This window comes from Pempheris klunzingeri, chromosome 17 (assembly GCF_042242105.1).
Source record: "Pempheris klunzingeri isolate RE-2024b chromosome 17, fPemKlu1.hap1, whole genome shotgun sequence".
Classification (NCBI taxonomy): Eukaryota; Metazoa; Chordata; class Actinopteri; order Acropomatiformes; family Pempheridae; genus Pempheris; species Pempheris klunzingeri.
In genome coordinates this window covers 604,617-620,243 of record NC_092028.1, presented here as the reverse complement: position 1 = coordinate 620,243, position 15,627 = coordinate 604,617, and the positions used below count along the sequence as shown (strand labels likewise).

General features: G+C 45.6%; 1 protein-coding gene across 1 annotated transcript in view; it reads left to right on the top strand.

The window, feature by feature from the left end:
- Window positions 1-9,354, top strand: part of LOC139216215 (suppressor of cytokine signaling 7-like) — an 18,354-nt gene extending 9,000 nt beyond the window's left edge. Inside the window, exons 9-11 of the mRNA XM_070847288.1 lie at window positions 354-489; window positions 589-734; window positions 7,882-9,354. Of these exons, the coding sequence (XP_070703389.1) occupies window positions 354-489; window positions 589-709 (257 nt within the window). The 3' untranslated portion in view covers window positions 710-734; window positions 7,882-9,354. The remainder of the gene's footprint in view (window positions 1-353; window positions 490-588; window positions 735-7,881) is intronic.
- The last annotated feature ends 6,273 nt before the right edge of the window (window positions 9,355-15,627 follow it).

Genomic DNA, 15,627 nt, shown 5'->3' with positions numbered 1-15,627 from the left:
ACCTCCTCCTCTTGTCCTCCTCCACCTCCTCCTCTTGTCCTCCTCCACCTGTCCCCCTCCACCTGTCCTCCTCCACCTGGTGCTGTGCCACGCTGGAGGACAAACCAGGAAGTTGGAGCTGTGTGAATAAACCTTGAGACTGGAACATGTGCAGAGCCCCTCCAAAATAAAAGCCCATTAATAATAAAGTGTTAAATGTGTTTGAATAGTTAAATATTCTTTCAAAATGTCCCACAAAACACACTGCTTTTATTTTGAAGCTTGTACTTCCTGTGTGTGTGTGTGTGTGTGTGTGTGTGTGTGTGTGTGTGTGAAAGCTGCTGTGTAAATAAAGTTTTGTCACTGGCGTGCAGGCCTGCCGCCGACCCCGGTCCAGCTCCTGTACCCGGTCTCCAGGTTCAGCAGCGTCAAGTCTCTGCAGCACCTGTGCCGCTTCTGCATCAGACAGCTGGTCCGGATAGACCACATCCAGGAGCTGCCGCTGCCCACGTGAGTGCTCATTGGTCCACGCTCAGTGACATCACAACGCTCATCCTGACCCTAAGACCAGGTCAGAGAGGACGTGACGCTTATCTGTCGTCCACACAGGCCTCTGATCTCCTACCTGAGGAAGTTTTACTACTACGACCCCGAGGAGGAGATCCACCCCTCCCTGAAGGAGCGGGGACCAAAGCCCAGCGGCCAGCCGGGGGTCCAGGCTCAGACGTAGCAGCGGAGCCCCGAGGACCACACAGGTGAGTCCCCAGCGTCGCCTTCACCTGTCCCTTAGCCCTTTGCCGCCAGCATTCTTTGGGCTTCCTGTTGTGTACTCGGCTGTTCCTGATTCGCTCTCACTGTCGTTATGACGACGTGGTGAGCGGTCAGAGTGACGACACGCCGTCCGCTGGGTCACCTCACAGCCAGGACACGCTTAGCTTAGCTTAGTTTGGCTTAGCATAAAGACTGGAACCAGCGGTCCAAAGGTAAACCATAATCCTGCCAACACCTGACGGTCACCGTGGAGACAGAGTTACGTCATGTCTGTCAGCTGACGTGTGAGTGGACGTCAGAGATTTGGACAAACATGTTTTACACTCACAAGAATCTTCTACCTGTCCATCTGAACTGTCATGTGACCTGCTGAGTCTGCATCATGTGATCAGGTGACGCTGTGTTCACCGACGTCCTGTTTTCTTCTTCTGTGGTGGAGCCTGTGATGCACCACAGAAGAAGAAACCTCGTCTGAATCGTGGACTGTATAAATGATGTGGATGGAAAAGTCCAAAAAGTAAAACTTGGATTCACGAACATGTTTGTCCAAATCTTTGACATCCACACGGTGAGAGGAGAGGAGACTGATCTGTCTCGGTACTGGTTCCTTTTGTCTCCATGTTCAGACTCAAACCAGCTCTGAGTGTATCTGCTAACAGTCTGCAGTCCTCACACACACACACACACACACACACACACACACACTGTCCTGCTGTTTAAACACTTACTACAACACCACATGTGGATTCATCCGCCGCTGAAAATAGTCCCCAACAGGAGCAACAAATGTTTCCTGGTGTTTGTCCGATAAAAACTACAGCGAGCAGCTCATCGCTGAACCTGTTTTCCCCTCTGACCTCTGAACGCTGCGTCTGCGTCCTCGCTGCTGCTTCTTCTTCTGGTGACATCATTTCTTGGAGGACCTTCTTCTTCTTCATGTCCCTAAAATGTGTCCAACCTCAGCTAGAAGGTTCCAGAAGTCACTAAAGCAGAATGAGTCAAGACATGTTGTTCATCAGAGGAGACTAAAGAAAGACAGAGAACATGTTGATCCAGAACAACAGGAACACTATAGACCTCCACTACACACTGACACACTGACTAACTAACACACACACTATAGACCTCCACTACACACTAACACACTGACTAACTAACACACACACACACTATAGACCTCCACTACACACTGACACACTGACTAACTAACACACACACTATAGACCTCCACTACACACTAACACACTGACTAACTAACACACACACACACACTATAGACCTCCACTACACACTGACACACTGACTAACTAACACACACACTATAGACCTCCACTACACACTAACACACTGACTAACTAGCACACACACACTATAGACCTCCACTACACACTGACACACTGACTAACTAGCACACACACACTATAGACCTCCACTACACACTAACACACTGACTAACTAACACACACACTATAGACCTCCACTACACACTAACACACTGACTAACTAACACACACACACTATAGACCTCCACTACACACTAACACACTGACTAACTAACACACACACACACACTATAGACCTCCACTACACACTAACACACTGACTAACTAACACACACACTATAGACCTCCACTACACACTAACACACTGACTAACTAACACACACACACACTATAGACCTCCACTACACACTAACACACTGACTAACTAACACACACACACTATAGACCTCCACTACACTCTAACACACTGACTAACTAACACACACACACTATAGACCTCCACTACACACTAACACACTGACTAACTAACACACACACTATAGACCTCCACTACACACTAACACACTGACTAACTAACACACACACACTATAGACCTCCACTACACACTAACACACTGACTAACTAGCACACACACACTATAGACCTCCACTACACACTAACACACTGACTAACTACCACACACACACTATAGACCTCCACTACACACTAACACACTGACTAACTAGCACACACACACACACTATAGACCTCCACTACACACTAACACACTGACTAACTAGCACACACACACACTATAGACCTCCACTACACACTAACACACTGACTAACTAGCACACACACACACTATAGACCTCCACTACACACTAACACACTGACTAACTAGCACACACACACACTATAGACCTCCACTACACACTAACACACTGACTAACTAGCACACACACACACTATAGACCTCCACTACACACTAACACACTGACTAACTAGCACACACACACACTATAGACCTCCACTACACACTAACACACTGACTAACTAGCACACACACACTATAGACCTCCACTACACACTAACACACTGACTAACTAGCACACACACACACTATAGACCTCCACTACACACTAACACACTGACTAACTACCACACACACACTATAGACCTCCACTACACACTAACACACTGACTAACTAGCACACACACACTATAGACCTCCACTACACACTGACTAACTAGCGCACACACACACACTATAGACCTCCACTACACACTAACACACTGACTAACTAGCACACACACACTATAGACCTCCACTACACACTGACACACTGACTAACTAGCACACACACACTATAGACCTCCACTACACACTAACACACTGACTAACTAGCACACACACACTATAGACCTCCACTACACACTGACACACTGACTAACTAGCACACACACACTATAGACCTCCACTACACAGTAACACACTGACTAACTAGCACACACACACACTATAGACCTCCACTACACACGGACACACTGACTAACTAGCACACACACACACTGTAGACCTCCACTACACACTGACGCACTGACTAACTAGCACACACACACACACACACTGTAGACCTCCACTACACACTAACTAGCACACACACACACACACACACACACTATAGACCTCCACTACACACTGACTAACTAGCACACACACACACACACACACTATAGACCTCCACTACACATTAACACTCTGACTAACTAGCACACACACACACACACACACACACACTGTAGACCTCCACTACACACTGACTAACTAGCACACACACACTATAGACCTCCACTACACACTAACACACTGACTAACTAGCACACACACACACACTATAGACCTCCACTACACACTAACACACTGACTAACTAGCACACACACACTATAGACCTCCACTACACACTAACACACTAACTAGCACACACACTCACACACACACACACACACACACTATAGACCTCCACTACACACTAACACACTGACTAACTAGCACACAAACACACTATGGACCTCCACTACACACTAACACACTAACTAGCACACACACTCACACACACACACACACACACACTATAGACCTCCACTACACATTGACTAACTAGCACACACACACTATAGACCTCCACTACACACTAACACATTGACTAACTAGCACACACACACACACACACACACACACACTGTAGACCTCCACTACACACTAACACACTGACTAACTAGCACACACACACACTATAGACCTCCACTACACACTAACACACTGACTAACTAGCACACACACACACTATAGACCTCCACTACACTCTAACACACTGACTAACTAACACACACACACTATAGACCTCCACTACACTCTAACACACTGACTAACTAACACACACACACTATAGACCTCCACTACACACTAACACACTGACTAACTAACACACACACACTATAGACCTCCACTACACTCTAACACACTGACTAACTAACACACACACACTATAGACCTCCACTACACACTAACACACTGACTAACTAACACACACACTATAGACCTCCACTACACACTAACACACTGACTAACTAACACACACACACTATAGACCTCCACTACACACTAACACACTGACTAACTAGCACACACACACTATAGACCTCCACTACACACTAACACACTGACTAACTAGCACACACACACACACACACTATAGACCTCCACTACACACTAACACACTGACTAACTAGCACACACACACACTATAGACCTCCACTACACACTAACACACTGACTAACTAGCACACACACACACTATAGACCTCCACTACACACTAACACACTGACTAACTAGCACACACACACACTATAGACCTCCACTACACACTAACACACTGACTAACTAACACACACACTATAGACCTCCACTACACACTAACACACTGACTAACTAACACACACACTATAGACCTCCACTACACACTAACACACTGACTAACTAGCACACACACACACTATAGACCTCCACTACACACTAACACACTGACTAACTAGCACACACACACTATAGACCTCCACTACACACTAACACACTGACTAACTAGCACACACACACACACACACTATAGACCTCCACTACACACTAACACACTGACTAACTAGCACACACACACACACTATAGACCTCCACTACACACTAACACACTGACTAACTAGCACACACACACACTATAGACCTCCACTACACACTAACACACTGACTAACTAGCACACACACACACTATAGACCTCCACTACACACTAACACACTGACTAACTAGCACACACACACTATAGACCTCCACTACACACTAACACACTGACTAACTAGCACACACACACTATAGACCTCCACTACACACTGACTAACTAGCGCACACACACACACACTATAGACCTCCACTACACACTAACACACTGACTAACTAGCACACACACACTATAGACCTCCACTACACACTGAAACACTGACTAACTAGCACACACACACTATAGACCTCCACTACACACTAACACACTGACTAACTAGCACACACACACACTATAGACCTCCACTACACACTGACACACTGACTAACTAGCACACACACACTATAGACCTCCACTACACACTAACACACTGACTAACTAGCACACACACACTATAGACCTCCACTACACAGTAACACACTGACTAACTAGCACACACACACACTATAGACCTCCACTACACACGGACACACTGACTAACTAGCACACACACACACTGTAGACCTCCACTACACACTGACGCACTGACTAACTAGCACACACACACTATAGACCTCCACTACACACTAACTTGCACACACACACTGTAGACCTCCACTACACACTAACTTGCACACACACACACACACACACACACACACACTATAGACCTCCACTACACATTAACACTCTGACTAACTAGCACACACACACACACACACACACACACACTGTAGACCTCCACTACACACTGACTAACTAGCACACACACACTATAGACCTCCACTACACACTAACACACTAACTAGCACACACACACACACTGTAGACCTCCACTACACACTGACTAACTAGCACACACACACTATAGACCTCCACTACACACTAACACACTGACTAACTAGCACACACACACACACTATAGACCTCCACTACACACTAACACACTGACTAACTACCACACACACACTATAGACCTCCACTACACACTGACACACTGACTAACTAGCACACACACACTATAGACCTCCACTACACACTAACACACTGACTAACTAGCACACACACACTATAGACCTCCACTACACACTGACACACTGACTAACTAGCACACACACACTATAGACCTCCACTACACACTAACACACTGACTAACTAGCACACACACACTATAGACCTCCACTACACACTAACACACTGACTAACTACCACACACACACTATAGACCTCCACTACACACTAACACACTGACTAACTAGCACACACACACTATAGACCTCCACTACACACTAACACACTGACTAACTACCACACACACACTATAGACCTCCACTACACACTATCACACTGACTAACTAGCACACACACACTATAGACCTCCACTACACACTAACACACTGACTAACTACCACACACACACTATAGACCTCCACTACACACTAACACACTGACTAACTACCACACACACACTATAGACCTCCACTACACACTAACACACTGACCAACTAGCACACACACACTATAGACCTCCACTACACACTAACACACTGACTAACTAGCACACACACACTATAGACCTCCACTACACACTGACACACTGACTAACTAGCACACACACACTATAGACCTCCACTACACACTAACACACTGACTAACTAGCACACACACACTATAGACCTCCACTACACACTAACACACTGACTAACTACCACACACACACTATAGACCTCCACTACACACTAACACACTGACTAACTAGCACACACACACTATAGACCTCCACTACACACTAACACACTGACTAACTACCACACACACACTATAGACCTCCACTACACACTATCACACTGACTAACTAGCACACACACACTATAGACCTCCACTACACACTAACACACTGACTAACTACCACACACACACTATAGACCTCCACTACACACTAACACACTGACTAACTAGCACACACACACTATAGACCTCCACTACACACTAACACACTGACTAACTAGCACACACACACTATAGACCTCCACTACACACTATCACACTGACTAACTAGCACACACACACTATAGACCTCCACTACACACTAACACACTGACTAACTAGCACACACACACTATAGACCTCCACTACACACTAACACACTGACTAACTAGCACACACACACTATAGACCTCCACTACACACTATCACACTGACTAACTAGCACACACACACTATAGACCTCCACTACACACTGACACACTGACTCTTACAGACTGAGCTGTTCAGCAGGAACCAATGAGCTTGAAGCTGAGAGCCTCGGACAGGAAGTCAGACAGGAAGTCAGACAGTACTGGGAGACGGACCAACATGCTGCTGGTTTGAGTCTGAAGATGAGATTGGTTGAAAATAAGAAACAGAACAGCAGCAGACAGGAAGGTGACATCCGCTTGAACGTCTTGCAGAGAAAGAAAAGATTGTTGCTTTAACTTTCCGTTGATAAATATTGTAAATCTGATGTTTAACGGTTTGAATAACTACTAATGACATGCTCCTCTGTTTTCTCCTCCAGTTACTTTCTTTTCTCTGTTTTCTCTGGACACTGAAGGACGTTCAAACATTCAAACTGGACTCGCAGCCAATCGGCTCCCTCCGCTCAGTCCTGTATCCGGGCGGGTTTCAGATGATCCACCCTCCTCCAGGCACTCTGATTGGCTCGTGGAGAGCTGACAGGGGGAGGGACAGGGGATGTGGAGACTCCGCCTCTCTTTTGATGTCATCACTGAGCAGCTGGATTTAAGGAAGTGACATCACACTTTAGCAAAGATGCTAAAGCTAAAAAACAACAAAACAAAATGGAGAACCTCATTCTGAGGACAGAATCATGACGTCGTCTCTGGGATCCTTTAACAGAAAGCTCAAAATGAAAAAGCACTTTGGGATTTAAGCTGACGGCCATTTTAAGTTCTTAGCACCGGAGGTCTTTCTCAACGCCGACGCCGAGCTCCGAGAGTCCAAAGTCCAGAGAACAGCAGGACCAAGTACCACCAACTCTGATTTAGTCTGTACTGAGGTCTGAACAGAACTGCTGGTAAACTGTCCAAAACCCTGAGACCTAAAGGCCTGGTCACGCCTCACAGGTAGTTAGGGGGTGCTACAGCACAGCGCTGGAGCCGGAGAGCTAACCGCTAACCTGCTAACAACCGCTGTCTGAACGCCATCTGAGCGTCTCTCTGTTTCCTCCCCCAGATATTTTGCTCTCAGGATGTTCAGCACTTCATTTGATTAAAATGTAATTGAACAGGGGAGATTAACTCGTTAGCTTAGCCGCTAACAGGACAGTAAAGGGCCGCCCATACCAAGAAAGAAAACGATAACTAGAACTATAACTACATCGTCCTAAAGATCATTAAACCCAAGCAGACAGTTGAGTCCAGACGACAGCGGCGAGAGCCACATCGTTGGGTCACTGTCAGAGCGATTTTATGAGCGATGGAAACGCTGACAATCAGATGGACAGGGCGCCACGTTCAGCACGCTTGTAGGACGTAATATTAGAAATGTGATGTAACCTGAGACGCAGTCACTCGTACGCAGCCGCCCCTCATCATCACGCTGCTAAAGGGGAAACACACTAGCTTTTTTTAAACCAATCACATTGGTTTTGGGCGGCGCTAAGCCCCGAACACAGCGGCAGCGTGAGTCACATGGAGCCGTTTGTGGTGGTAACCAGACAGGAGTTGACCCTCACGGCTCTCCGTAGCACCACAGACAGTCCAACTGCACAAATTCTGAGCACACTTTCGTCACCGAGTGATTGAACTGATTACCATCACCATGTGACCAGGTCTGACCTCCAGTTGAACCACGTTTGGCATGTAAACACACAAGTCGGCTCCCAGAGCATTCTGGGTAAGATGGGCAGGTTGAGAGAGGCCTCGTCGGAGCTCTCCGATCCCTTTTAGAGTTCAAATGTTAAACACCAACGTGATGGTCACTGTAAGACTCACTGAACAGTTAGCAAAACGATCATCACTAGGTCCCTTTAGTGGCTGTTCTGGAGCTTTTGAATGGATCAAAAGATCTTCCTCAGCGCACAGAGTCGCCTTGTTTTTCTGAGCACTTGAAGGACTTTGGGTCCTTGTTTGTTTGGATGCTTCAAAGTTATATCTTCATCTTGGAAATGGCAGTTTACTAAATAATCTCATCACAAGGTCCATTTAGTGGCTGTCCTGGAGCTTTCAACATCAGGTGACCGTTACTGGAAAGCTAATGCACACCTGAAAGTGTTTGGACCAGGAGCTCGTGGACTCATCATGACGAACAGTTTGGTCATTTACCTGATGAATTCGTCCTCCAGGTGCTCTGAAAACCAAAATGTGAACACGTACAGTGCCGTGCCGACCATGTGAGGAGGAAAGACTGTTCAAAGCTCCAGAACTGAGGTTGTTTTATTGAGGCTTGTTTGTCGTCCTTATCGAAGGTTTGTTCAGAGCTCTGCAGCTGACCTACGGGATGCTAACATGTTATCAGACATTATTAATCAGGCCGTAAACCTCCAAGGAAAGTTTCTGTTTGCCGCTTGTTTTAGAGTTCTGTTGCCCGACCCGACGCCCACGAGTCCTGACAGAACATGGAGGGTTTGTGTGCTTCTGTTAGTTAAAGCTCAGCATTCGTCTTGTTTGTGTGCCCGTTACACTGTGGTCAGCGGGGTCCGACACCTAGCTGAGGGCTTTTGCTAGGTAGCATTAGCCAGCTAGCTGAACAGATGCTGGTCAGTTCGTGACGCCTGTCAGTGTTTTACAGGGTCCGTTTCAGCTTTCATTATTTTTAAATGTGATTTGCTGCATTTTCGGCACTGCCAAGTTAGTTAGCACCAAGACAGTTTGCACTGTCGTTAAAAGTGGAAGTAGACCCCCCCCCTCCCCAAGCGTTTCCAAGTGTTATTATTGTGCTGTTGTACTGACTAGTCAACCCCTGCCCTCAGTGCTCTGATAAACACAGAGTAAAACATTGGGTTCTTGAATAAGTAGGCAGGCATTGTTATTTACTAATCAAGTACAACAAACGCCATTTTGCTAAAGGCTAATTCTGCCGCTAGTGGCCTGGCTATTGTCCAAGGCAAGAAACAACAGTGTGAACCGGAAACGGCTTCAGTGGTCTGATAAAGGCGGAATAAAACATGCAGGTGTAGTAATAAGTAATTAGTAATTAGTAGGCAGGTTTGGTTATTTACTGATGACGTATAAACGTTTGGTTGCACAGTTGTTGACACAAATCCTCAGATGGTAGCCGGCGACAGGCAGACCTGCAGGGTGACGGTGAGGCTGATAAGGACCCAATCTGACGCTGATGGTGAGGTGATGCAGCGTCGCACTGAGCGCCAACAGTTCTTAATCATGACGAGTTACAGCAGGAAGTCGTTTGATTACAACAACTCTGCTGTGGTGGTCTGGTCTGGTCTGAGGGGGTTCTGGTCTCATGCAGAACTCTGACTTGTGGTCTGAAAGTCCAGAAACTAAAACAGCACAAAATAATTTTTATTTTCATTCATGTTTTCCATTTGGTTTCCCAAACGGCTGCTCATGATGACAGCAGCTCTCCACGTTGGTCAGAAACACAGGATCCCAGAGGCGACCGGCCGCACTGACTGCTGTGGCAGTATTACCAAATAACGAAGAGGAACAAGGGTTACCGTGGCAACTACTGAACTACACCGCTAGCTTGGCGACGTCAAGATATCCTGACGTTTGACTGGAACTCGCTGGTGTTTGGACGGACTGGACTTGTACTGGTTCAAACACTGGTTCTGAGTGAGTTGTGTCCCAGTAGAGACTGGGAGCATCCTGGGAACACTGGAGCTGGACCAGAGTGCCCTGTGGGGACTCTTCCATGATGTCAAAACATTGAGGGGGGGGGCACAAATATGTATTAATACTGCACACTGAAGGACTGAGACCTACGGAGGGCTGAGAGATGAAATGTGAAATGTTATTTTTGGAGTGGAGGAGCAGCGGCGTAGTGATCTGTCATCTTTGGTGCTCAGTGGCCATTTTGTGCAGTCAGCTGTTAATAAAACAGTGTGGGGGGGACTAATGTCTGTCTGCAGGTGGACTTTTTATCTTCTTCATTCAGGTGTGAGAAAACCAAGATAGTCTGGGAATGGCTCATTTCTCAGAACAGGTAATATAAAACATCAGATTCTGATGATGAAAAAAACGCCCGAATGCTGGTTTTCTTTGTTGTGGTTATAAATGGGGACGTTACTAAGGATGATGTTACTAAGGGCGTTACTAGGGTATTACTAAGAGAGTTACTAGGGGCGTTACTAAGGGCGTTACTAGGGTATTACTAAGAGAGTTACTAGGGGCGTTACTAAGGGCGTTACTAGGGTATTACTAAGAGAGTTACTAGGGGCGTTACTAGGGGCGTTACTAAGGGCGTTACTAGGGTATTACTAAGGGCGTTAGTAGTAGTAGTACATTTTAATTCTTTTATTTTGTTTGTTGAAGGGTTTGCTTCATCAGGAATATGTGTGTGGAAATCTCTCAGGTTTTAGAAGTTGCTTTCTTGCAGTGTGATGTGTTCGTGGTGTCGGTGGAGGTATTGGGATTCTCAGGTGTGTTTTTGTCTGATGCCGACACGTCTGTGGAGAAGACAACTTATAATTGACAGTTTTGCACATAAAAATATTTAAATTCTTTAGATTCAAGTCACTGACCTGCCCATCCCCCGCTTGGCACGCGTACGTAACACCCGACCTCCAAACGATGGCTCAGGTCACAGCAACACTAACAAGATTTCCACACAAACTTTAACTCCTGATTTCCAAACAAAACGGGTCAGTTTCCGTTTTTTGTTTGTGTTTCTAATTGGTCGTCAGGGAAAAGGCTCATTTCCAGATTTTGATTTGAATCCAACGTTGGCCGCCGAGAACGCAGAGCTGCACCGAGTATGAAAAACCGTGAAATACTGAAGGTACCAAACGTCTCCCGAAGTTCCTGGTTTAAATCAGAATTTCTCTCATTTTAAACTCTTTTATTCAGACAAACTTCTTCTGCAGCTGCTTTTGTTCAAACAACATTCAAGAACGGTTTTAGAGAAAATCTCATTTCTATTGTAAGTATTCAGTTTTCACATGATGACGAGCGTCCGGCTCTGTTCGGCCCTGCTGCTGTCCTGGTGGAGCGACGCCGGTGACGTCAGAGCCAGCGTACCCTGACAGCGCGGCGGTTTGGAGGGCGAGATGATGGATCTCAGCTTCTCATGCTTCAGCGTACGTATATACTGACGCATGTTAGCATGCTCCCTGTGAGCTGGTGTTTAGCAGGGACCAAGCTGACCGTGTTCACCACCGTAGCTTAGCATGTTAGCACGTGGACATTTGCTAATTAGTAAACGCACAGTGACTTTCCCATCAGCCTCTGCTGTTCGCCGTCTCCCCCTCGACACGAGTCAGTCTGATCTCATGATCAACAATAAGGTCGTCGACATGAAAAGGATGACTGGATGATGCTCTACATATAAACTATTTTTAGATTATTTGTATCGGCAGTTTCAGCCGTTTGCTGTGTTACCCGGTCGACAGTCAGGTGATCCTCAACACAGCCTCACTGCAGCACGTTAAAGTAGATCCTGATTCATCACAGTAGATTTTCTGTTTTATAACATTTGATGTTTTACTGTTGAAGTGTCATCTGGGAACTTTTTGTTCCTCACTGTTGAGACGTTTCCACCTTAAACTGGAAAAAGGACATGAAAACTTACCAGAAGTCTTCTAATGTTGAAGCATGGCCGTTTCCCTTTGTGGGAACGTTTCTAAGAACCAGACGTGTGGGTTCAGACCATTGAGTGATCTGTGGACCCGAAACAGGAGCTTTTCACCGCTGTAATGGTCTTCTTCTGGTCGTGGTCATCAGGAGGTAATGAATTAGTGAGCGCTGACAGCAGGCGGTGGGCGAAGCCGTTCCGACGCTGCTTCAAACATCTGATTCTGTTCGCTGGGTTTGTTTTTAAGAGGCAAGAGGAAGTCCGTCGGAGCAGGTGATTGGTCGACAGGTTGGACCGTCCACAAGGTCAAAATGACATAAATACATTACAGATATATTAAATACTGACCTCTGACTGTGCCGTTTAATAATAATCTGATTAAAACCTTTTGAACTGTTTTTGTAATCTGAAAGTCCCTCCCCCGGAGGATGTGGCGACGCCCAGCAGAAAGTCACATGACACGTGAAGCTGCATCAGCGTCCTGCGGACTGATTTAAACGACTTACGGACACGGACACTGGAAATACACAAGTTTAATAGTGAACAAGCACATTTTCACATTTATGTTTATAAATCAGACTGGAAGCAGGTCACCGAAGACAAAAGCTGTTTCTATGGCGACAGTCAGCTGAGCTCCCATCATAAACAGTTTAAGGTCATAATGACCTGACTGTATTCTGTCTATACATGAGTAAATGTAACACATCAAATGAATATCTCTCTATTTGAGTATTGATTATTGTGTGATACGACCACTTCACTGTGGTCCAGTGTTCAGTGTTTCTGCTGGTCACTACAGCAAAGAACATCAGAAAAGTCTCTGTCATCTGCCGCCGTGTCTTGCTTTGCTCGTTTAGTCCTGACTAGACAGACTTTAGCCTGAATCGTAGCGTTAGCTGCTAAGTAGCATTCACAGTCTTGACCAAGATGGAGGAAAAGTACTAATACTCTCCTTTAAAATACTCTAAACTTCCTTAAATACTTTAAATCACACTAAAGTTGAAAGTGACCTGCAGCACTACAGTGTTTCCTGTTCTATCTGTTGTCTCTGGATTTGTTTCTGCTGCATTAATGAGTCATTTTACTGCTGCAGATGTTTGAAGTTCAGCTCATTTTAACTCCCTCATCCTGTTGGGTAGTTTAATCTGCAGTGATGCATCATGGGATATAAAAAGTCAGAAAAACCAGAGGGTTTAAACAGTTTATTTATCTTCCAGAGGACAATCGTCTCAGCCCACAAAGGAACAACATGCATCATCAGTCTGAGCTGAGGCTGGAGCTTCACCTGATCAGCCACTAAAACGTGCAGGACGTTATGAAACCTGTGAAATGCTGTGAAGTTTTAGAAAATGTCTCAAGCTTGGCCTCAGATCTTCTACAAACTGTGAACACGCCTCTTCTCTCAGGTGTCTTCACCTTGAAATTGTCATCAACCCACTACAGTATTACACGGCTTTGTTGGATGCTCGATTCTGATTGGTCAAGTCACGGTCAACCACACCATAACACCAGACTGGTGCCTGGGAACTGGATGGGACTTTGTGGGCCAGTATTAAGTTGGTTTGAATCCTGATTGGACGACTTTGTGTCTGTGGGTAATGGGACAAAATGACGTGGAGTTCCTCAGGGCTCCATCCTGGGGCCTCTTCTGTTCAACATCTACAGGCTCCCACTGACTCAGATCATGGAGAACGACTAAATATGTTACCAAATTATGCAGATGACACACAGATTTATATCTGTGACTGTGTCACCTGGGGACCAATACAAGCACAGTAAATGTGTTGAACAGATCTAGAAAAACGTTAAAATTCGTTCAGTTCAGCAACAAATTATCAACGTCACTGAGATCAGAGATTACAGAAGAGTACAGAAGCTGAGATCCTCCTGCCCCATGAATTAAGTGACAAACCTCATGTTTCTATAGGGACCCTCTGGAGGGCCCCAACCCCCAGGTTGGGCCCCCCTGGAATGAAGTGTGTGACTTTATATAAAGTAAATCAGTGAGTCTCACCTGGAGCAGCTCCAACAGTAAATGCTGATACAACTGACACTACTACTATTACTACTAATGACACTACTGGTACTACTACTGGCACTACTACTGATAGTACTACTGGTACTACTAGTGATAGTACTACTGGTACTACTACTGATAGTACTACTGGTATTACTACTGATAGTACTACTGATAGTACTACTGGTACTACTACTGATAGTACTGCTGATAGTACTACTACTGATAGTACTACTGGTACTACTACTGATAGTACTACTGGTACTACTACTGATAGTACTACTACTGATAGTACTACTGGTATTACTACTGGTACTACTACTGATAGTACTACTGGTACTACTACTGGTACTACTACTGATAGTACTACTGGTACTACTACTGATAGCACTACTGGTACTACTAGTGATAGTACTACTGATAGCACTACTGGTACTACTACAGCTTCAACATGCTGCTCTGACACTGATGCTACAGGATCAACTGTCTCATTACTACTAATACTGCTACTGAGCTGATACTGAGCAGGTT